The 24,642-nt window shown below is 39.6% G+C and overlaps 1 protein-coding gene across 1 annotated transcript; it reads right to left on the bottom strand.

Annotated features, from left to right (window-relative positions):
* Positions 1-642: 642 nt before the first annotated feature.
* Positions 643-21,883, bottom strand: CUNH5orf34 (chromosome unknown C5orf34 homolog). Its single transcript, XM_088152851.1, has 13 exons — positions 21,634-21,883; positions 19,029-19,258; positions 15,183-15,272; positions 12,475-13,112; positions 10,623-10,724; positions 8,628-8,748; positions 6,132-6,223; positions 4,910-4,979; positions 4,649-4,819; positions 3,112-3,206; positions 2,417-2,509; positions 1,488-1,528; positions 643-1,059 (listed from the first exon to the last, which is right to left on the bottom strand). Exons 2-13 carry the CDS (start codon positions 19,221-19,223, stop codon positions 818-820), a joined length of 1,950 nt encoding a protein of 649 aa, XP_088008977.1. The 5' UTR covers positions 19,224-19,258; positions 21,634-21,883; the 3' UTR covers positions 643-817.
* Positions 21,884-24,642: the final 2,759 nt, after the last annotated feature.

Here is a 24,642-nt window from a genome sequence, read left to right as displayed (position 1 = left end):
CACAATATAGGATACAAATTTGTGTGTGTCTCATAACTGGTGAGTAAATAGCTTAGCTAAAACAGAGCCTCATTCAAGGATTGCTTTTGAATGTAGAGCACACTCACATTTCAGCCTGTGCTCGGCACCACTTAAGTTCTTATCTATCTATCTATCTATCTATCTATCTATCTATCTATCTATCTATCTATCTATCTATCTATCTATCTATCTACCTACCTACCTACCTACCTACCTACTTTATATGCTGGCGACTCTGGATGAAAATCCAAAACAGTAAAATCAATGAAAATATAAATATCCATATTAAAATAAGCTAATAACTAATTTTAAGTCCTATGCACCTAATAAATTAGTTATTAGCTAATTTTAATATGGATATTAAAATTAGCTAATAACTGATAATAAGTCCTATACTCTGAAGAAACAACTCAGTGATACAGCAAAGACATGGGGAAAAAAAGCCACAACAGAATGTGACTGTAGTTTTCTTGTCAAACAGAAACCAGAAGAGAAAACGTAATAAAATATTGTGTCAGTTTGATTAAAATGTATGGTCTTGGTTACAATTCTTCATGGACTTTGAAAAACACTGGGAAAACTATAAAAAAGAATTCAATAGTGCAAGATATTTATGCGTGTGGTAAATTTTATTTTAATATAGGTATCTCAGTGAAGCCATGTTTCACATTTCTTTGTAATCTTCTAATCTTTAGCCTTTTTAAAATAAACTATGATTTGTCATAATTTATATAAATTTTACATAATCACCTGTGAAGTCAGTGACTCAGTACTAACCTTTGCTTTTCCAGTGAGGTTAAAGAGGGACAGCATTATTTGAAATATTTTTGACCCCAGCACGCTTTGTGGAAGAAGCCAGAAGAGAGTCAATATCATTGATAACTTTTGAAGTTTTTTCCAGAGTCTCAGTTATGTTCTTTACACTGACATCCTCAGCCAGAAAGACTTCTTTTGATACACTTTCTGTATCTAGGTTGGATGATGGATTTTTTCCCACAGTTGAAATCATACCTGGAATATTGCTGTTCTCGACTAAAACTATAGTACGTAGGTAAGGAGAAACATGATACTAAAAACAGCAACCTCCCTCTTCTCTTACTTGAATTACAAGGAACTGGTGGAGCTGCTTTTCACTGTACTGGATTCTGCAATGCCAATATACATATACAGAAAATTCTATAAAAACTTTGAGTACGTCCCAGTACTAGACAGGCACATTTAGAATTTTCTCTCAGGTATTTCATTAAATGAGAATGCAAATCCATAGTTAGTGATAACTATTGCATAACAAACATTGTCACAAGAAAGGCTGTAATGCATGAATGTTATTGTTTCCAGCTATTTTACTGCTGCTTTGGCTGACAAACTGAACTAAAGTTCCCAAAAGGTTAATTATTGGATGTCTCAAACTAAGGACTATCTATTTTAAGAAGTGTAGAAACTAAAAATGTGTAGGAAAAGGATACAATTGAATCTTCTTATTTTTTCAAGCTCAGCAGCAACTGACCTATGTGGAAGAAGAAAAACCTAATTAAAATAAACATTTTTGTTCTTGGTTGATGTAACATCAGCAAAATCTGGTACAACAGAATGGCCCTCTAAAAAAGTTATAAATCTTTGTGCAACACAATTGCTAGGGTGCACGAGAGGTGCTGCGTGGGTTGAAGAGGGTGCATGAGGATGCGAGAGGCGGTGTCCAGGATGGGGAGGGTGCGTGGGGGTGTGCCGCGCGTGTCGAGGGTGTGTGAGAGGCAATGCGTGTGTTGGGGAGGGTGCGTGAGAGGTGCCATGTGGGTCAAGGAGGATGCGCGAGAGGCGCTGCACAGGTCAGGGAGGCTATGTGGGGGTGTGCGAGAGACACTGCGCTGGTTGGGGAGGGTGAGCGTGGGGTGTGGCATGGTTCGGGGACGGTGTGGGGGGAGTGTGAGTGGCCGGCATGGTGTAAGCGCAGAGGAACTGGGGGAGGGTGCACAGGTGAGGGAGAATCCCCCCAGTGACTTGCAATCTTCGCTGCTGGCTTCCCCTTTGACTTTCTGGGAAAGCCGGCATGGAAGGTTGCAAATAGCGATCATGTGATTGTGGGGCACTTGGCAACCAGTCATAAATGCGAATAGGTTGCCAAGCACCCAGATCGTGATCATGTGACCGTGGAGGTGCTGTGATGGTCGCAACTTCAAGGACTGGTCGTAAGTCTCCTTTTTCAGCACCGTTGTAACTCTGAATGGTCGCTGAACGAATGGTTGTAAGTCAAGGACTACCTGTATGCTTTTAATTAAATAGGAAAAAGACCCTTGGAATATCAAGGCCAAGATAATGAATCCAATAGAAGACCTGGCTCTTACAAAGCATCACTGGGGATTTGGGAATATTTTGTTTTTTTAGTTAAGAGGAATACCAGCTTTGTTCTTGAATGGATTCTTGACTATTGGTACACATCTCTCCGTCTTTGTTCAGGCTTTTGCACCATTCCACCACTGTTGTGATATATCTGCATTAGAGAAAGAGGTTTTGTTTTGTTTGGGGTATATGGGAAACAGCTTTTAAGGACTCATGGCAGGCGTGGTCCCTCTTCTGAATACCAAGCAAGTTAGTAAAAAGCACACTAAAGAGCAGAACAAAAAATGCAGGAGGATCAGTAACTAACGAAGTGTATAAGGGATACATGGAAGTGATGATGACAGTCTTGCCGATTACATAAGGAACAGGAAGGACTTGAATATTTGATCCTAGAAGCCACTTTGGCAGCAGTACAAAGTACATATGGTACAATCACCACTTTATCTATGATTATCCGCTTAATATAAGGATTGCACAAAACTCAAGAGTTGCGTCATATCACCCAGAAGTGTGGGGAAAAAGCAATTCTCGAAAAACTACTCCAGCTGCATTTTTGGCACGGCTGCTTGGGCTCTGAACTTGTTTGTTAAAATGCATATCAGAAAAAGCAAAGAAAATGAATCAACAATTACGTTAACATCTGCCATATTAAAAAAGGGCTTTGTTGCTAAAGTAATTTGTAAAACAACTTCCCCTGCCTCTGTTTTAGAGAAGTTGAGCTGGACCAAGTCTGCTAAAATTCCCCACAAGTACCTTTTGTAGGGCCCAGGATGATCTATCTGAAAAAGCTGTTGTGCTCCTTCAGGACAAGTCAGCTTACACCAACCTGCATTAGCCTCTTGAGGGTTCTTTAAAGAAGGAATAAAAAATAAAAATTAGGAAAGAATGTCTACTATCCCTCAAGCAATCCCTACCTGTCCACTGTAATTTATTTTAGGTCACTGTTGATTTCCTAGTCTCTTTCTAAACTAGAGGACCAGATAGCTTTCTGGATCTTCTGCAAAATCCACAACAATCCCTTCCCGTTTAAATAAGTCACCGTTGTACCCCTTGCGCGTTAAGTCCCTTCTCTGACTGCCATCTGCTGGCAAGTTAAATCTTCATGCCCCTATGCTTCTGTGCATACGTTCCCTGATCTAACTTTCAAATGAAGAACTGGTTCATTCCTTTAAAAGAACCGTCCTCAACTTTGTGCAGGTGGGAATGTGCTGTACTCATGACTGTGTTATTTTTCAACACTTGGAAAAGACCTTATTAGAATACAGGAGCTTTTCTGTCAGTTCTGTATAGGCTACCTCTGTTAAGACTGTTTCTTTATTTACAATGCTCCTGTAGCTTTTTATATATAAATATAAACTCTATCCTGGGTAGTGTTGAATGCAGGACAGGTGTTGGGCAGTTTCATTTCCCTCCGCCCAACTCAAAACATATGACCATTTAAAGCATGTGTGGACTTCAACTCCCAGAATTCTCCAGCTGGCCAATCTTAAATTTGCCAGGTTTGAGAAGCACTGATTAAAGGATGGCAACTGCACCCAAGGACCCACTCTGAGCTGATTTATCCAATGATCCTTCTTGCAAAAGGACAAGAGGAAGGTTTATTTATCCCTTTGGGATTTTTTAATGGGGGACAGCAATCCCCAAAGTATAGTGCTACTTCAAAAGATATTGTGCCATATCTTTTATTATGCATTAATGCTCTTTGAAAAGCTGAGTTCAGTTTGGAGAATCACTGAATCATCACCACATTTTTTTCTCCTTTAATGTTCAGGCAGTAAAACAGTTTTATTCTATAGCGTAACGATCTGCCATTCTCGACTCCCAATGCAGGAAACTCTCCGTGAAACCGATATAGGTTCAAAAAAAAGTTCATTTATTGAGAAGTAGTGTACAGGTCCAAAGCATTGCTAAGACTAAGCCCGCGTGTGCCAAAAAGTTACTTTTACCCACTTCTGTTGCACCCCCCTTGCCAGCTTTCCCAGTCCTTTACCACATCGCCTGTTGGTACGACCTTGAGCATTCTTGAGAATCTGATAACAGTCCATCTGCTTCCAACGGCTTCTCCCCCCCCCCCCCCACTTTTCTAACTCTACAATGGCAGAAACAAATTGATTGCGAGGATTCTGACATACAGTTTCATAGGGTGAAACTGAAAAAGTAAAACATTAACCAGTCAAAATTTAGGCTTTGTTTACCTTCCATGTAAAGTGCACATTTTTCACATGGAAAATGAAGAACAGAAAGTATTTAAAACGTTAAATCAATATAATCAACTCTCCTTATCGCTCACCTGTGATTTTCTGGAGTGAGATCTGAAATCCCACTCCATATTCAGGACCGTCCCATCACAAAACACAGCACACACTTTCTTATCAGAATATGCAAAGAATCTTCCTACATTAGGAACAAATTTTTCAGCCAGAGGGAGTGGTAACATTTCTCTTCCACCTGTCTCAGGAGACTATTACAAAACAAATTAAATCAAATAGGACACATTTTTAGTAGTAAAATCTATTTTATGCTAATATTTGATTACTATATTCATACCTACCAACTTCCAGCAGCAAACATTATAATTATGTGTTAAGGAAAGCATATTCTCAAGATCATGTTGAAGAACTCTATTTAGAAAAATAAAAAAAAGATTAAGTTGCCTTTAAAACATTTAGATGTATTACTCAGATTATACTGTTTATAATCTGAGATTTCAGATTAAATTTCAGATTAAGTGGCAAGCCTTTAAAACATTTAAATGTATTACTCAGATTATACTGTTGTTAATTATTATCAGCCTGATTTTAATGATGTTCTGAAGTTCTAAATCAACACAGGATACACAGAACTAATGTTACTTTGAAAAAAATATTTATTCTTATACGGCTTTTAAATCTCTACCCTATTTATTTTTTGCTTTTCATATTTTTTTTCTATTTTTCTTCTTGACTATATTTTTAAACATCTAATAAAATAAAAATGTTTGGAAAAAATTATTACCACCAATTTATGTTCAGCGCCTTACACCTGGAACGTGAAGGGAGACCAGAGTCTGATGAGACTGTTTGACGATTTGCAGTAGACTGGCAAAGTTTTTAACTTCCCAATGTTCTTCCTCAGAATTAAGATACAGATTCGTTTTATATGACACCCATATATGTCATACTGGTCTGTTATGGATGAAAGTAGGTAATTGGTTCTATTCTCAAATAGTATTCTGCATCCGGGTCTACCTCAAATCATTTTTTTGGGAGCTGTTTCTTCCTAGGCCAAATCAATTATGGAACTAGGTCTAGTCATAATTTGACAGTATATTATGCCACCACTTAATCCTCTTTGGTGATTAAGTGATCTCTGACCCATTTCTAAGCCCAAGGCAATATGCTGATTTTGACACTTAAAATTCTGCATAAGCTGGAACCAGGTAGATCTACTCAAAGGTTGAGATCTTCATCTGTAATCCTTGTCTGAGTGTGAGGTAGATTACAAGAAAAATGCTTTTCAGTAGTGGCCCATTCTTGTACTTCTCTAATGCTTCTTTTGCAAAGACCCCATCATACTGGAGTTTAACTATGTGAATTTTTGTGGCTCTACTTCCTGTTTTGAATTAATTTAGGTTTGTGGATTTTGGTGTTTTGAAGAGTTTTGACCTACTGTTGCCCTTTTGTCATTGTTACTAAAAGTGACTAAATTTTATTGCAAATTACCTAGAAAACTGAGCTCAAGGGGCATAATGTAGATAAATGAACAAGTAGCTAAAAGAAAACAAAGTATTTCACCTCACTGATTGTGTTATAATTGTCCACACAGAGTAGAGACTCCCTGGGACATCAGGTGGTAGACTGCTTACAGAATACATAGTTTCTTCTATCTAAAAAGCGAACGAAAAAGAAAAGATAGCTGTTTACAAAAGTGCTACGCAACAGAGCAAGTGTAACAGATCGTTAAACTACTGGACTCCAAGTCAAGAGTTGCTCATTATAGAGTTTAAAGCAAATTGTTCTTTTGGTGTTAAATTGCTCTAATCTCTTATTTTTTGTGGTGTGCGCAATCAAAATGCCACAAATGATTGTTGGTCTGCTGTTTTCTGATGCAGCTCTGACAAAAATAAAATCTAAAAGTGCAAGACTGCCCAAGACTGTTGATAGCTGTAGGAACTTCAGCGTGAAGATAAAGGACCTCAGTTCTAAGAGCAAAATCCAGGGATTAATCTGGAAGTAGGATTATCTGCCCAGAAAAGAAGAAAAGGTAAGTAGCGATAGTGGGGAACATCCTGGGAAGAGGGGAGGCTGGATAACATAATGAAGAACTATATCACCAGTTTGCCTTCTTGGAGAAGGTGTTTGGCCACTGGTTATGAAGAAAAGGCTCTTTTAAGATAGAGTTAGAGGTCATCATGTTAGCAGCAGTCAAGAGACCTCGCTTTTTGTTATCTTCTGTTTCATGAAAGGCAAACCAAACATCTAAACCATGATTGAGGTCTAGATGTCAAACATTTCACATCTGGTGGATATAACTGTAAGCTCCCTAGATACAAAGAATTGGGTATATATGAATAAATAAATAAATCAGTAGATGCACTAATAGTCTGTGCATTCTCCTCTTTCCTTTGCCATCTCCAAAAGGGCAAGAAAACTATACCGTATGCATATATACATACACACTATATTTTATTTATTTATTTATTTATTTATTTATTTTTGGAATTTAGGTGCCACCCATCTCGAGAGGAAGTGACTCTGGGAGATTCACAATAAAACAACAAATAAATATTAATTAAAATACAATAAAACAGTATAAAAATACAATAAAACTGAACACATACACAAGTAATCGTATCTTCCAAGATGCTGGTGATTGATAAGATGTTAACATACAGGAGCATCTTCAAGATGTTAGCCACCCCCAGGGTTGGTTGCCCCTTTTCTCGCCTCATGCCAGTTGGCAGAGCCAGGTCTTAACTGCTTTCCGGAAGGACAAGGGAGTTGGGGCCTGCCTCACTTCTGGGGGAAGGGTATTTCAAAGGGTGGGGGCCATGGCAGAGAAGGCTCTCTTTCTGGACCCCACCAGATGACATTCTTTCATCGACAGGGTCCACAGCATACCCTCTCTGCTTAACTGGGTGGGATGGGTGGATATAACAGGGGTGAGATGGTCCCTCAGGTAACCCGGTCCCATGACATGCAGGGCTTTAAAGGGGATAACCAACACCTTGAATTGGACCTGGAAGCAAACTGGGACCCAATGCAGCTCACGCAGCAAAGGTGTAACATGTGCCATCTTTGGGGCACCTAAAATTGCCTGTGCAGCTGCATTTTGAACCAGCTGAAGCTTCCAGATAGTTTTCAAGGGTAGCCCCATGCAGAGCCCATTGCAATAGTCTATACGGAAAATGACTAGGGCATGAGTGACTGACTGGAGGGACTCCTGGATCCAGGAAAGGGAGTAACTGGTGCGCAACACGTAGTTGAGCAAAGGCCCTCCTGGCCATGACTGTCACCTGCTCTTCGAACAGGAGCCATGGGTCCAGGAGGACCCCCAGATTATGCACTGGGTCTGTCTGGGGTAGTGCGACCCCATCCAGAACCAAAGATGGTAAACTTCCGAATACAGAGAAGCCCCCAAACCACAGCCACTCTATTTTACCAGGGTTCAGCTGAAGCCTGTTGTTCCCCATCCAGACCCCCACAGCCTTCAGGCACCGTGAAAGAGTAGTCACAGCATACTCAGATCACCTGGGATGGAGATGTATAACTGGGTATCATCTGCATATCACTGATACCTCATCCAATGGTGGTGGATGATCTCACCCAGTGGTTTCATGTAGATATTAAAAAGGAGAGGGGCAAGTACCGAACCCTGCGGCACCCCACAAAGAAGGGGCCGTGGGCTGGACCTCTCGCTCCTTATCAGCACCGATTGGGACCGCCCTTGGAGGAAGGAGGTGAACCAGCACAAAACTGTGCCACTCACCCCTAACTCCCCAAGCCATCCCAAAAGGATACCATGGTCGATGGTATCGAAAGCCGCTGAGAGATCAAGAAGAGCAAGGATGGATGCACTACCCCCATCCCTCTCCCGCCAGAGATCATCCAAAAGTGCAAAATATGTTTTCCTCCCTCTCTTTCCATAGTTTTTTAGCATGCAGTCATGCTAACAGTAGTCATGGTTCTTAATCTATCACAAAACTAATCTTATATGGGCTAGTTTTAGAGCATTCCTGAAAAATAATTGTCATAAAATATTCGAGAATAGATTTACATTGTGTTATTTACCTGTTTTGTTTGTTGGTGAACACAGTAACGAGTGAAATATTTTCCCAAAAAGAAACCTTCTGATTTAAAAACTGATCCATCGCCAGGGTAAATTTCTATGTTTCTAAGTCCAAGAGAAAACCTGATAGAAAGTATTGGTCATTAGCTCCACTATGTTTTTAGTATCTCAATAGGCTGTGTGGATTAATTGTAGACAAATCCAGCCTTAATTATCTTTAATTTAATTAATTTTCTGGGATTTAAAAAGCCATCATAGCCTACTGATCCATGGAAGAAAGAATTAAAATCCATAATTGGATGATATCAAAATTAAAGAAATATCAAAAGGGTATGCAAGTTTTCACAATCTCCAGAACAATTTATCAAGTAAAGTATTATTTAAAAAAATAAAAAACAGGATTTAGACAATAAGCAAAAACTGATGCTTGACGTCTAAAACCATGAGATCTTCATTTTGAAATGACTCCATGGTGGAGTTGGTAGTCTAAAGGCAGAGTCCGTGTAACATGTTGTAGGTATCAGATTTCACCAACTCTTTAGAGATATTTTTATTTATGTATATATAGAGTTAAAAAACCCTGACTCCCAGTGACTCTGGGTGCTTTACACTATAAAAACGCTAAAACAATATAATAACCCCCCCTCCAAGAGATGAGCATCGAGAGAAAGAAAAACCCTACCAAACCAAATCAAATCTCATAGGAGCTCTCCACCTTCTCACCCCAGGCCTGGGAGAATTACCAAGTTTTCAATGCTTTCTGGAGCATCATCAGGGTGGGAGATGGAGAAATAGTTGTTCTTTGCTTTCAGAAAAGGCAAGATCATCAACCCTTAAGGGGTTAATTTATGCCCTTGATTTCAATGGGCATAATTGATGCAGTAAACTACACTGAAGTTTCTGAACTATTATTCATATTAAGCAGAAAAACAGGGATAGCAGCTATTTACTGCCTGCTTATTGCATTAAATATCTGTTCAGAAACCTTATCTGTTATAGTAGGGTAAAAGTCTGTGACTGTAAAGGAAGGAAAACACTGACAAATCTTATTATTTATGGTGAATTGGAGCACCAGAGCGAAGATGTCTCCTGCAGAAAGCAGGGAGATTATTCTTGTTGATTCTCCCTCCCTTCTGGAGACTTTCCCTCTCTCTCTCGCTGCAGATTTTTAGGATGCTCAGAAAGTTACAAGGTAGCATTGGCAAAAACTCTCTCACTACATCCACCAGTGGGAACATAGTTACTATGCTTATAAATACATATAAATAATTTAAATAATCTACTATATATAATTTATAACATATATGCAGGTAGCCCTCGGATTATGATGGCAGCTGGGACCAGGATTGCCATCACTAAGCAGTGTGGTCATAAAGTGCGACATCACATGACCACATCGTTAGTGATGGCAATCCAGGCAGTACTGATTGCCACCATAACTCCAAGATGCGTGGGTCATTAAGCAGGAAGTAAGGGGAGTTCCAGGTAGGGAGTGCAGGGGGTGGCACCTGAGGGAAGGAGGGTACTGGTGTGTGTGAGTGCAGGGAGGTAAAGGGAAGGAGGGTGTGGCACACAGGAGGGCCTGTGGGGGGTGGGCGCCTTACCAGAGTGACTTGTGACCATTGATTTTGCTTGTGGAAGCTGGCAGGGAAGACTGCAAATGGAGATTGCATGACTGTGGGACAATGCAACTGTTCTAAGTGCTAGCTGGTTGCCAAGTGCCTGAATAGTGATCACGTGACTATGGGGGTGCTGCAACAGCTGGAACTTCAAGGACCAGTCGTAAGTACCATTCATTCACTGCCGTTGTAGCTTTGAATGGTTGCTGAATGAGTGGTTGGTAAGTGAGGAGTACCTGTAAATTATACTGGAACTTTGATGCTCATTAAAAATCTGTAATTATTATTTTGCAAACTCTTCAGTGTTCTTACCATTAGATAAGAATACAGATTTGTTAGCCTTTAAATCTCCTTTCATAAACACACACACGCACTTACCTGTAAATAATACCCTTGCTCCAAAGTACTTTGACAGGCTGTGAGTACGAATAATATCCATCCTCCTCCTTTTTTTGTTGGAAAAAATCAGTGAAAGTCCACCTGTGGATCAAATCAACAGTACATTTTTTAAAAAAAGTCTTATTATATTTTTATATGACATAGTAAAACATTATACTATTTCAATACAGTGGCATTTATATAGTGTTGTAGGTGTTTAGGTGACTTAGATCATTAAAGATAGAAAAAATGAAAATATAACATAATATGCTTTGAAATGTCAACATTAGTAAGTGTATGATTATTTAGATTTTACATCCAAAGCTGAAGTAACATAATAAACAGCTACAAATTACATCAAAGCATCTGTTGTACAATAAGGTTTCTGTCTTAAGCTGAATACTTAATATTAAGCTTTCAAAATCAACATATGACTGGAATCCTGAAAGCAACTTCCCCCAACTTGGTCCTCTCCATATACAAGATACTGAATACCTGAAGTATACAATTACCTGAATACCTACTGTGGAACACATCTACAATAACTACATTCTGAAGTATACAGGATAAGCAATATGGTACCCTAAACATTCTTTACCGCTCCCCTGAACGTCACTTCATTTTTTAAAAAATATTTTTAATTAAAAAAACAAAGCGGGGGGGCTCTGGCTTGCTATAAAGCAAAGTGTCAGCTTCCAGAATCACTTTTAGTCACAATAATGCTTCTGAGTTGCATACATTTTAGAGAAAAGAGAAATTTTGTCTGGAAATGTACCTATGGGGTTAAAGTGGATGGTGGATAGAAACCTCACTAGTTATTATTAGGATCTATAGGGGCCTTTCCCAATTTGAACCACAGCATGAATGTGGCCTGGCAACTTGTTTTTTTCTGTCATATCCTCATGATATGATTGCGGCCTTCACCTCATCACCAATCTATATCTGAGGCAGCCTTAAGTTGTCCTCAACTGTTCAGGTCTTAAAGTCGTGTTTTCCCACTTAAGAACGAACAAGCCATGGCAGCTTGTCTGTGTGTTCAATATGAAGTGCTTCGCTGACCACACTGGTGTCACTGTCCAGGGATCCTTGTGGGATTGGATCAACCTGACACCTACTGGCTATTTTTAGGCTGATGTGGGCTTGCCCCTCCAGTAGCTGGACACTTTTATCCAAGGCTTTGGGTAGTAGGGATGTCTGGTTCCTTCAAAATAGGGTCTCCCCTTTACCAAACCAGGCTTGGAGGTCTGGATCAGCCCAGATAGCAGCTGACTAGAGGTAGACATGGGGGGCTGAGCAGTGAAGTGGGAGAGAGTGAAGGAGAGAGAGGGAGAGAGAAAAGCTTTTTCTGCCTCTTCATAATGCAACTCACCCAAGTTTGTTAGCCAATGTTCAGGATGGTTTAGAACATTGATTTAGCACTCTGCTAGAACAAAGGCAATACAGGGAAGCCTTGATTTAGCAGACTTCAACAGATTATGCATGCAATGGACCAAATTTCCATGGGGATTAACATAATTTGCCTAATGATATCATCACCCAAATGATGCAAATTAATACAAATGACATAACGGTGTCATTTGCATAATAAACACTGCTATACAAATAACAAAAAACACCATGATACCTCATATTTATTGGACATTTGTGAATAACAGCCAGCATCTTCCCTAATTAGTCAGTTAAAATAAGGTTTTCATTGTATTTGGAAACTCCAAACATAAAAAACCTACTGAAAAGTCAAGAGAGTATGGAGATTTGTACCTGATTTTAAACAGATTTTTAGCTATTTAAGGGCAATAACATTTTTAAAAAGACAGAAATAGAGACATTTTAATGTATAAAACTAATTTACCTGTGTAGGAATGGAGCATGACAACTGAGAGGTAAAGCCATAGGTAGACAAGTAACTGTGTTAGCCATTCCACATTCATTAGAAATATCCAGGCCTACACTACCACCTTCATTCTTTCCTTTATTAGAGTCAAGTTCATTTCCATTATATGACTGATTGATCCTTAAGGCTAATGACAAAGGGTACTTCCATTCTTCAGGGCAGGACGACACCGATATATGCTGTATAACCCTAGAATATTCAGATGAACTCTTCTGGGAAGACTGAGAGATCTTATCTTCTTTTTGCATAGCACCTGAATGGTTCTCTCGCACAGAATTTTCTACGCCCATGTTGTGCTTCGTTTTTGTTCCCAGAAGACTGGAACATATTTTTAAGTCAGAACTTTGGTTGGAACTTTCATAACGCTCTTGGGTTGACTTCCAGGAGCAACTCTCCGAAAATGATAATGTGGTTGATAACGTCTTGCTTACTTTGCATAAAAACTCCACTGTAAATTCTTGCTGAAGCTCTGGTAAAAAAAGAGAAGCATGCCCATCTAAAGAAGAGACTTTCACGCCTCTGTTTAGCAGATGTATTTCCTCATTAGCTGTATGAAGGCCAGGCCACTCGGCTTCAGTGATATCTGTGAAAATGACCTGCAGAAGAGAATGAGCCTTAAAGTTCTGATAGCTAAGACCAGTGTTTCTCAACCTTGGCAACTTTAAGATATGTGGACTTCAACTCCCAGAATTCTCCAGCCACTATGCTGGTTGGGGAATTCTGGGAGTTAAAGTTCACGTATCTTAAAGTTGCCAAGGTTGAGAAACTGGCTTAGACTTTCCCAATGCTTTGCCAACTGCAGATCAAAAGAGAAAATGAAGAAGTGTTTGTACTTCTCTGTTCACATCCTTGTGTGTAGTAGGAAAGAATACATTTAGATCAACCCAAGGTATTTTTCTGAACTGAGGAATGGAAAAGGACAAGGGTCCATATACAACAACACTTATTCTGGCATGGCACATATGCAAATTCCACCACAACTCTGTTTTTTTCTGGGATGAATCCTCTGATCTTAGAAACTACCAAGGCTAGTATGGAGGTGGCAGTAGGAATCTCAAGCCACAGCTTCCCTCTTTGGAGTTTTTTGAGTTTTGAGTTCAATTTTAGAGAAGGAAATTCAACCATCCTATGGATCCTGGGGTGCTATCTCAGGAGGCATAAGATTGTAGACTAAATACAAATAAGTGGAACAGAGTAGATAATGGAACAAAGAGCTGCAGCTTGGAAGCATTACAGTTTATACAAAGACAATTTCCAGCAATTTTCAAGGATGATTATGAATAATAAAAAAGGATGGTAATATTACAAACTTAATTTTCATAAAATTTAACAGGTGTTTGTAATAAGGGAGTTTAATCTGATGCGTTTCTTCTAGCTGCAATAAGATGATATCAGCCTTTGAAGGTAGATCAGATTAGGAAACTAATGCCACATAGGTCAGTACTACTTTTATTATAGAATTATAGTACCAGAATCTTGCAAGTCTGAAAGCGCTTTCTGCCTCCCTCCTTTCATCTTCTTGTGAACTAGGAAGGCACTTGTCTGAGACGTTCACTCATGTTACATTCTTGCCCTGGACTCAGGCCCCTTTTATCTGACCTTTGCCTTGGTAGCAGCTTTTCTTCCGGTCCCTCAAGGCCATTCCCTCTGTCCTCTACAGATACAAATGATTCATTAATAGGGGTGCAGCTGAGATTTTTAAATATGGAAAACGGGAATGGATTATTTTTCTTGGTGTAATTATTTATAAGGAAACTATGTAAAGCAGATTCTAATTATGGGAACGAACACATTTCCGAACCAAGCAACATTCTTAACATAAAAACAATGTTTTATCAATAATTTAGAAGAACATGTTAAATGCTGTTAAGAATATACAGAACTGCTACATCATGGATTTTAGGATTATTTGTGAGTAAGAATGATTAATTATTCATTTTGTATATATTTAGACCAATATTTCTCCACTTTAGCAACTCTTGCAGAATTGCCAAGGCTGAGAAACACTGATTTAGACGGAATGGCTAGGCTTGTACAACACGCATAACCAAGTCAATAAAGAGTTCAGCACAGTGTGTGACTCTGCCAGATCTGGGGTAATGCTGAGTCAGATGATTTTCCCTGATTAGCTATTTTGAACAAGCCTAAGCAACTGGAGTAGAGGTCAAGCCCCACTTAGTCCTCCAGTAAAAATGAGGTGGTGAACTAGAGGGGCTCACATGGAAAGTGTCGCACTACAAAGCCAATGACAACAGAGTTCACTTCCCAAACTGACTGACTGCAGTGCTCAAGCCTGATCTGGCCAATGGAGAAGTAACTATTGGAGAGTGAACTTCTAACACATCTCCTGAAACAAACACCAAGCAGGACTGGAGGAAATTGACAAGCTGTTTGTAGTGCAGAAGATGGTGGCTCTTGACCTGGTTAGTGGGATTATGGGCTTCCTGATCTATCAGCAATGAACTATGACTGGGTAAGCAGCTGCATGAGAAAAGCATGTTGTGCAAACACTGGCAATGTGTACTAAAGTCATATGTCTGTACTTCCAACTGAATCAGTATAATTATGTCATTGTCTGATAATCCAAGAAGATAATACATAAAATTAACCAATTAAATATTTCATTGGAATCCCTTTTTGTTTGCAAACACATACACAAAACTTACATTTTTCCTCTCTGGAGGTATAATGTCTGAAGGTAAATAGGGCCGCTCAGAGTACTGATTTCGGAAATCTATTGCCCGCAAGAGCTGTTCCTAAATAAAAGGAAAGAGAATTTGATTTTCCATATTAGCAAAACCACTTAATTCTTACTCCTTATCCTTACTGCTATATTTTTACAAGAATGGCCATGAAGGACCTATGGTCTGTTCTGTTGCATTTAGTACATGAAAAATAAAATAATACGCTTCTATATGGGAAGGCAAAAAGCTATTTTAAAATGTCCTCCAGCATAATTTCTCTGATCTTAACAGAGGAAAAAGAAGTTTTTGACTTGTAATTGGAAAGTGAGCAAAATCTATCTACTCAGTCTTCTCAAAGGTAATTTACTGGCATCCAGGTCTGCACTACTCAATGCTGCATCCCAAAGAGATGACTTAAAAACAAACAGAATCACAACTGTCTACTCATCCTTGAGCTCAAATAAAGACTGCTCCGTTATACTGAAAAAAAAGGAAATAAGGAAATAATAAAGAAAAAAAATAGACAAGCCTAAGTTTTATGGCATAGGTAAGAAGTGAAAAAACATGGCTATTAAAGACAGCAAATATGATAGGAAGGTCCAAAATTCTTGGCCCAGGCTCAGAATCTTGGTTTTCTACTTAGAGAGTCTTGAGTTTGCAAGGATAAAGTTCTGCCTGAGACACTGAAGAGCTGCTGGACAGAAAATAATGATGGTTGGCAAGCTTCTTCTGTCTTCAGGGGCCCTTCCTCAATCAACTTGTCTTTCTTTTTAAATTTTTTTTTATTAAATTTCAGAAAACAGTAAAATGAAGAAAAATCAAAGAAATTAAAAAAAAAAAGAGAAGAAAAGCAAAGAGAGAAAAAAAGTAACTTCTGACTTTCTTTGGTAGAGGTATAAGTATAAAATAAATTCACCTCTTACTCCAACATCTAAAAAAATCACATAATAAAAACTATCCTTTACTCTAACCTTAAAAACAACTTTACAAAATAACCCTATATCAGTAAAAATATAAAAAAGTAATACAAGATATTTCTGTTGTTATAAAATAAATCAAATCAAATCAAAATCATCAAATCCTGAAGTCAAAATTTCATTTTTTTGTGTATCAAGTAAAATGTCCGAGAGTAGTTTCCACACAGAAACAAAGCTAGACGGCGTCTTTTCTTTAATCAAGGCAGTCAATTTCGCCATCTCTGCTAATTCCATTAATTTCAATATTACACCAACTTGTCTTTCAAGGAACTGTTGAACTTCCCCAGAACCCTCTCATGTTACAGAGAGATCCAGGAAATATTCCAGAGAGGCTTCCCATTGTTCATTATTGCCTCATCTGAACAAAACCACCTTCTTCTATAGCTGCACGCTACAAAGGAAGATTGGCAAACATTTGTACACCAGTACGGTTCTTTCCGTGAGGTGTCCTAGAAGCAGAACAAGAGTCTAACTGGATCGGACCAATGCATTCCCTAGTCCAGCTTTCTGTTCTCATAAAACAGATGCTAGCTAGATACTTAGGGGGTGCTCAGAATCAGGACATGAATAGGATGGTTCTCCACAGATCTTCCAAGAAATGTCAAAAGCACAATTTGAAAACTGGAACAAATGCAACCTACAGTGGAGCAAAAAAGTATTTAGTCAGCCACTAATTGAGCAAGTTCTCCCACTTAAAAAGATGAGAGAGGCATGTAATTTTCATCATAGGTATACCTCAACTATGAGAGACAAAATGGGGGAAAAAATCCAGAAAATCACATTGTCTGATTTTTAAAGAATTTATTTGCAAATCATGGTGGAAAATAAGTATTTGGTCAATATCAAAAGTTCATCTCAATACTTTGTTATATATCCTTTGTTGGCAATGACAGAGGTCAAATGTTTTCTGTAAGTCTTCACAAGGTTTTCACACACTGTTGTTGGTATTTTGGCCCATTCCTCCATGCAGATCTCCTCTAGAGCAGTGATGTTTTGGGGCTGTCACTAGGCAACACGGACTTTCAACTCCCTCCAAAGGTTTTCCATGGGGTTGAGATCTGGAGACTGGCTAGGCCACTCCAGGACCTTGAAATGCTTCTTACGAAGCCACTCCTTCGTTGCCCGGGTGGTGTGTTTGGGATCATTGTCATGCTGAAAGACCCAGCCACGTTTCATCTTCAATGCCCTTGCTGATGGAAGGAGGTGTACACTCAAAATCTCACGATACATGGCCCTTTTCATTCTTTCCTTTACACAGATCAGTCATCCTGGTCCCTTTGCAGAAAAACAGCCCCAAAGCATGATGTTTCCACCCCCATGCTTCACAGTAGGTATGGTGTTCTTTGGATGCAACTCAGCATTCTCTCTCCTCCAAACACAACGAGTTGAGTTTAGACCAAAACGTTCTACTTTGGTTTCATCTGACCATATGACATTCTCCCAATCCTCTTCTGGATCATCCAAATGCTCTCTAGCAAACTTCAGACAGGCCTGGACATGTACTGGCTTAAGCAGGGGGACATGTCTGGCACTGCAGGATTTGAGTCCCTGGCAGCATAGTGTGTTACTGATGGTAGCCTTTGTTACTTTGGTCCCAGCTCTCTGCAGGTCATTCACTAGGCCCCCCGTGTGGTTCTGGGATTTTTGCTCACCATTCTTGTGATCATTTTGATCCCACAGGGTGAGATCTTGCATGGAGCCCCAGATCAAGGGAGATTATCAGTGGTCTTGTATGTCTTCCATTTTCTAATTATTGCTCCCACAGTTGATTTCTTCACACCAAGCTGCTTGCCTATTGCAGATTCAGTCTTCCCAGCCTGGTGCAGGTCTACAATTTTGTTTCTAGTGTCCTTCAACAGCTCTTTGGTCTTAGCCATAGTGGAGTTTGGAGTGTGACTGTTTGAGGTTGTGGACAGGTGTCTTTTATACTGATAACAAGGTCAAACAGGTGCCATTACTACAGGTAACGAGTGGAGGACAGAGGAGCCTCTTAAAGAAGTAGTTACAGGTCTGTGAGAGCCAGACATCTTGCTTGTTTGTAGGTGACCAAATACTTATTTTCCACCATGATTTGCAAATAAATTCTTTAAAAATCAGACAATGTGATTTTCTGGATTTTTTTTCTCATTTTGTCTCTCATAGTTGAGGTATACCTATGATGACAATTACAGGCCTCTCTCATCTTTTTAAGTGGGAGAACTTGCAGAATTGGTGGCTGACTAAATACTTTTTTGCCCCACTGTACAAGAACATCTTGCACTTTGGAGTGCTATTGTTTAGAATTCTAGGGACTCCTGACCATTGCCCCTGACCTGCAATGGTCAGTATTCTGCAAACTCAAAATATATTTAACTCTTTAATTCAGTGTTGTTGAAAGTTGGCCACTTTAAGATGAGTGGACTTCAACTTCCAGAATTCCCCAGCCAGCATGAATTCTGGGAGTTGAAGTCCACTCATCTTAAAGTGGCCAACTTTCGACAACACTGCTTTATTTAGATTGTTTGGGGGGCTTAACATTGTTTTCACCGAATATCTTCTAAGCCTCCTTATGCTACCCTCTTCTTTGTGCATGGTGCTGTTTTGGCTACATAGGCAGTAGCACTCATACAAGGAGCACTGGGAGTGATGATAAAAAGAACTGTATCAAATGGAGCCTCAGTCTGCCGGCATGTCAGTGATAAATTGGTCCCCTCTGTTGACTTTTCAGAATTGCCAATTTTTTGCTCAGCCCTTTGAATTACTTTTCTTTAGAGTTTATTTCTATGCTGAGCAAAACATGCCCTACTACAATTCTATTATCCCACAGCACCCCATCTTTCTCTCCTGCCTAGAGAAAGAAGGATTTGTTTACCCGATAGATGCTAATAGCAAACGGTGTCCTTTGACGAACCCTTTCTGGTGGCTGCATTGGATGAGCAGAGGGAGGAATGGCCTTTTCGAATAAGAACTCTGATCCACATGGAGAAAGGAGCAATCTGGATCTGTCTGCGTAGTGGACTTCCACTGAATTATCTTCATAAAGGATCATGAGGCTTTCCGACCCCATCACAGCAATAAAAAACACAGATGTTCAAAGTGAATCTGTAAAAAGAGTCACAACTGAATGCGGTGCGGACAAGGAAAGGCACAAATATCAGTAGGATTACAGATCTCACTTATCGATTGCTCGTTCAGTGACCATTCGAAGTTATGATGGTGCTGAAAAAGAAGATTTATGACTGGTCCTTGAAGTTGCGGCCATCACAGCATCCCTGTGGTCATGTGATTGCAATTTGGGTGCTTCGCAACAGGCTCGCATTTACGATGGTTGCAGCATCCCGCAGTGATCATGTGATCACAATTTGTGACCTTCACAGCTGGCTTCCAAAAAGCAAAGACAATGGGAAGCCAGCAGGAAGTCGCAAGTCATGGTCACGTGACATTGCGCTTAACGACTGTGGGTGATTTGCTCAACAACTGCAGCCAGAACTGATGAACTGACATCGTAAGTTGGGCGCAGTCACATGTTTCACTTTACAACTGTCACTTAGCAATAGATAATTGCTGATAGAATTGTGGTCGGTAAGTGAGGACTACATACAAAAGTGTACTACACTTTTGTTCAGTGCTATTAACTCTGCAACAGTCCTCAATAGGAAGTTCAGTCTGAAGCCCTAGAGCCCTTGACAGCCCCCAAATGGTTGAGTTCATCCCCCAAAGCAGCTGCCAAATTATCACTGCTACAGACAAAAATGCATTGTGATTGATTTATTACATTAAATCAGTTTCAGTTTTTATCCCAGATCTATTCATTTTTTTAACCTGGTTCCACCTATTTGTTGCTGCTCTTAGTCTAAAAATGTTAAGACATCCATGCTCTACATCAGATGAAAATAATGGCTTACAGGGCAATTGTGTGTGGTTTTTTTCCCTAAAGCATTGCTCTCATTGTTGAATTTATGCAAAACTTGAGGTTCAGGGATATACTAGGCCATATTGGTACCTTCCTAACAAGGGCAATTTGGGGTATTCCCCGCCAAGTCCTTAACCTGGTTTAGCATGATGTTCAAATTTGCTCAGTCCACGGAATTTCTCCGCTTGGGGGATATACAAGCTAAGATGAACAGCCTTGGATCCTATGAAAGGATATTTTTAGTTTACTGAAGAGGAGGACATTGTAAGGTCAATGTTATGTTGTAGAAGAAGAGCAGCAATGGTTGGGGACTATAGGAATTGTAGTCCATCAGAACTGAAGAGCACTAGGTTGAAGAAAACAGGAATGGAGCGGAAGTATGGCTTTATAATACAATGCCTTTATTAAGATATATACTATCTTTCAGGATACAAATCCTTCTGAGGCAGCATACAGGTAATCTCAAAATTAATTAATTATTCAATTTGCATGCTGCCCATCTCAGCAAGTGATTCTGGGCAGCGAACAATCTTAAAACAAATTAAAAGCAGAGTTAGCAAAAAATCTTAAAATAAATTAAAAACAAATTCCCATCCTAAATACAAACACTAAAATACACAGCAGCTGAGATACATGACTAAAATACAGGACTAAAAATACACAAGCAAAAGTCAACACGGGTTATCTCTTCCCTTTCCAGATGTTCTATAATGGCTCATGTACCATGAGACGTGCCCAGCTAGGTGGCAGCAACTAGCCAATTTCCACTGATGTCAAGAAGGCCAGAAGAATGAGATTTGGCTAATTTTTGGATGGGAGACCACTATGAAATCCCAAAGTGGTGGTCTAGATTAGGAAGTAGAAAGTGCAGAAGGTGACAGTGGTAAACCACTGCCAAGAAAACTATTCGGATGTATCTGTGAAGTCACCAGGAGCCCAGCTTGACTTGGAGACTGTATCTTTACTACATTTATGATTAAAATTGTGAAGCAAGACCAGAAATTGAGCCTATCCATCTGTGGGACTCATGAGCAGTTGACCTCAAGGATAAAACATTGATGGATTTCCTGAGGTTATCTACCTGAAAATAAACATAAACGGCTATCACACCCAACAATTTTGACTGGAATTTGAGCCCCACAGAAGCTGCTCTAGTACAATTTCCTTCAAAAACTGGACCACCAGGGGACAAAAGGAAAGTTTTTTCACATGCTCAATGAACCCCCCCAAATTTGCAGACATACCCACCTTAATTAAATTATTATTATTATTATTATTATTATTATTAATAATAATAATAATAATAATAATAATAATAATAATAGTTTATTAAATTTGAATGGCACCCAACTCTCAACGATTCTGGGTAGCTCACAACAATCAAAGATATTACAATAAAACCAATAAAAAATAAAGATAAAAGATGGCAAGCGTGATAAAGCCAGGGGTCTCCCTCCCACTCCTGGAAGCCCTGGGTGGCTAAGCCTCCAACATAAAACGGTGCAAGGATGCTCACGCTAATCGGGCATCTAGCACGGAGTAATTTAGCTAGAATTTCTTTTACCTGGACTCGTCGTGTCACACATCCGGACGTCACCAGACCAGGCAGGGCTGGCTAAGCTCTGAAGCACCCGGCTGCTCGCACACCACGCATTTCTTCTCCAAGAACGCTCCGCTCCTCGGCTACTCAGCCACGGGAAGCCACACAGCGCCTGTTAATCTTGCCCCCGTGCAAACAGGAAACCCAGTATGAACAACGTCTCTCACTTATGGCGGAATCAATCCATGAAAGCCTCCTTTCCCTGGCGCACAGAAACCGGGAAACGAACCAAAGAGCGCGGGAGAAAACTCAAGGGGCGGCGCTAAGAGAAGCGGGGCGGGATTCATACGGACTAGCGGCGCCCCTTGAGGGAAGGCGGGGTTTGAAAGGACCCAGGAGAGCGGAAGCTTTCGGAGCTGCTAGTTTCTGGAAAAAGCAGGTATTTCTCACTGCTGGTCCTTCCTGGATCACAGAGGTTATGGGATTCCTCCCCCAAGGTTGAAGTGTTTAGAGACCCTTATGAATTTGTACGGATACCATGCGCATCCCCGTGAAATCAGCTTGTACGTTTGTAAGTAAAGCAAAAGGTACCTCCACGCTGGTCAGTGCATGCAATACTTGGAAGCATCATCTTGGGCAGTATTTCTCAGCCTTGGGAACTTTAACATGTGTGGACTTCAATTCCCAGCATGCTGGTTGGGGAATTCTGGGAGTTGTAGTCCACACATCTTAAAGTTCCCAAGGTTGAGAAACACTGCATTAAGCTAAAATCCAACAATGATTAACCTAGTTAACTTCATTTTCTAGGATTGCATAATACACTTATTGGTCTGAGTTCACACAACAGGCTAGCTGAGATGCTGCCATCTGGTTTGTGGTTGGAGTGTGTTGTGCAACTAGTGTTCCCCCCATAAGATTTAGTACTCTGCACTGTTGGAACTAAAACACACGCACACACAGATCCCTGGAGATAGAGTTTTTTTATTTTTTATTTTATTTATTTATTTATTTTAATGGTATTGGCTGAGCATGAAGAGGCTGGAGCCCTGAAAAGCAGAAGAGATGCAACTGTTCCCTGCGGGTAGACAGAAAGGATATTTGTGTAGAAACAATTGACTCATGAACTGTGCTTCCTCCAGCGATTGTAAATTAACAGCGTAAGAGAAGGCTGCCAAGATGTATCAATGCACCAAGAGTTACTTCTTCCTCCTCACCCAGGAAATGCTACAGAGGAGAAAGTGAGGGTACTGGTACCTTTACAATTAAGACCACTTAATGTTTTTATCATTCTAGCATACAGGACTTGGAATAATGGTCTTAAGCTATACAGCAGACTGCCTAATTAGAAAACGCTTCCTAACGCTAACAGCAGTACAGTAACAGAACTCTCTGGTGATCGGATGGGCTCCTCTGCATTGGTTGTATTCAGAGGCAGAGATAGGATCAAGGATATTTCAGTTCCTGCACTGAGTTAAGGGCCTCTTCCAGCTCTAGGATTCAGTAATCCAAGATTTTAGAGAACCACTCTGGGGACTGATGTTATTGCACCAGTGGCTCTGTGGATGGGCAAACCTAGCTGAGAACACAACCACCTTCCAAGCTTTGTCCACCCCAGCACCTACTAGAGCCCAACCTCTATAAATATGGAACTAAATCACTATAGAAGGCATAAAACACCACATTCACTACACGCACAAGATTTCTGATTTTTTGAAGTTTGAGTCTAATGGGAAATCTCATTGGTAAAATACATGATTTTTAGAATGCTTAAGCTCAAAAAACTCTGAAGGGAAATCTTGAACTGGTAGATGATATTGTTCTGGAATGAAGGTTTCATACTTACAATGATACCTGGCATAATTAGAAGGGGATCTCTCACTTAATCAGATCTTACTTTAAATAAGGGCACACAGAAATTGTGGCCTGAAAATGATTTAGCTTAGCATCCTTGTATGTGTAAAATGCAAAGCTTCTGATTCCTCTCATGAAGGGCAAAACTACAAAGGATGTTCAGTTGGGCAGAGTGAGAGTGTAATATTGTACTAGTAAAATATAGATACAAATGCTGTTCAGATTGAAGAGGGTGGGCCAGGAAATGATTTTTTACATATGTATCCCACACCCATATCTTTCTCTGAGAAGGAAAAGTTGCAATATTGTACCATGTATAGTTGATCCAAACAAATTTAACTCTTAATGCAAAAAGAAATATGAACTGCAATGAAAGAAAGAGTTATGTTGCCAACTAATACATTTTATCAGATAATTTCATACTTTCAAAATATGTAAGTGGCAGATGTAATACTTTAAGTCAAAAATTTAAAACTAGGGGCAATTTATACATTGATTTCACTTCTGATAAATTCACACTACTTGCTAAGGCTCACACAGACAATTTAATACATCGAGTTATCTGTATTTCTTAGGTGTATGCTCAATTACAAAACATACAAAGTTGTTTTTTTTATTTTTATAACTATATCCAGCAAAAGAAAAGTGATACTAATTATGTGCAGAATTTGCAGGTCAATTTAAGAACCAGTTAGGTATTTCAAAATATTCCTGTTGTATGTGATATGTTGTTTTCAGATATGATTTTAAAGAATATCTTATGATGCTACATATTAATTCAACCTCATCTTGCCAAATTATACCATCCTTTAAGGAGTAAATCATATTCCTCTGATGATTAATCAGAGGACACTTTTGTATGGCTACCAATTTAGCACCTAGCTGACCTTGATTCAGGTTGAATCCAGTTAATATTTCGGCAGGAAACTACCAAGAAATGTAGGCTTAGGCCTTAAACTAGGCTGGGAAATTGAAAAAATATCCAAGTGGAAGGCAATGGGAAACCATATGTACATTGTTACCAAGAAAATATGGACATGTCATCAGGAGTCAAGCTGGCCTCCAAGGAGACTTCACCAGCAACTATAAACATATTGCTGCTCAGCACAGAAGAAAACAAGGAAGATATCCTTTCTTATGAAAATGAAAACACTAAAAAAAGTAAACAAAGAGATACCCAAC

This window comes from Python bivittatus, unplaced genomic scaffold, assembly GCF_059951505.1.
Source record: "Python bivittatus isolate LINGU-HERP-01145 unplaced genomic scaffold, Pbiv_v1 ctg000570_np1212, whole genome shotgun sequence".
Classification (NCBI taxonomy): Eukaryota; Metazoa; Chordata; class Lepidosauria; order Squamata; family Pythonidae; genus Python; species Python bivittatus.
This window is presented reverse-complemented; position numbering and strand designations above follow the sequence as displayed.

Bases quoted from the DNA above. Each gene is read 5' to 3' on its own strand.
- CUNH5orf34 (XM_088152851.1), bottom strand. From the start codon at position 19,223: ATGGGGTCGGAAAGCCTCATGATCCTTTATGAAGATAATTCAGTGGAA. The intron at 15,273-19,028 runs GTAAACAAATCC...CCTTTTATTTAG, and splicing joins TTGCTATTAGCATCTATCGG to GAACAGCTCTTGCGGGCAAT. The intron at 4,980-6,131 runs GTGAAATACTTT...TTTTCTAAATAG, and splicing joins ATTATAACACAATCAGTGAG to AGTTCTTCAACATGATCTTG.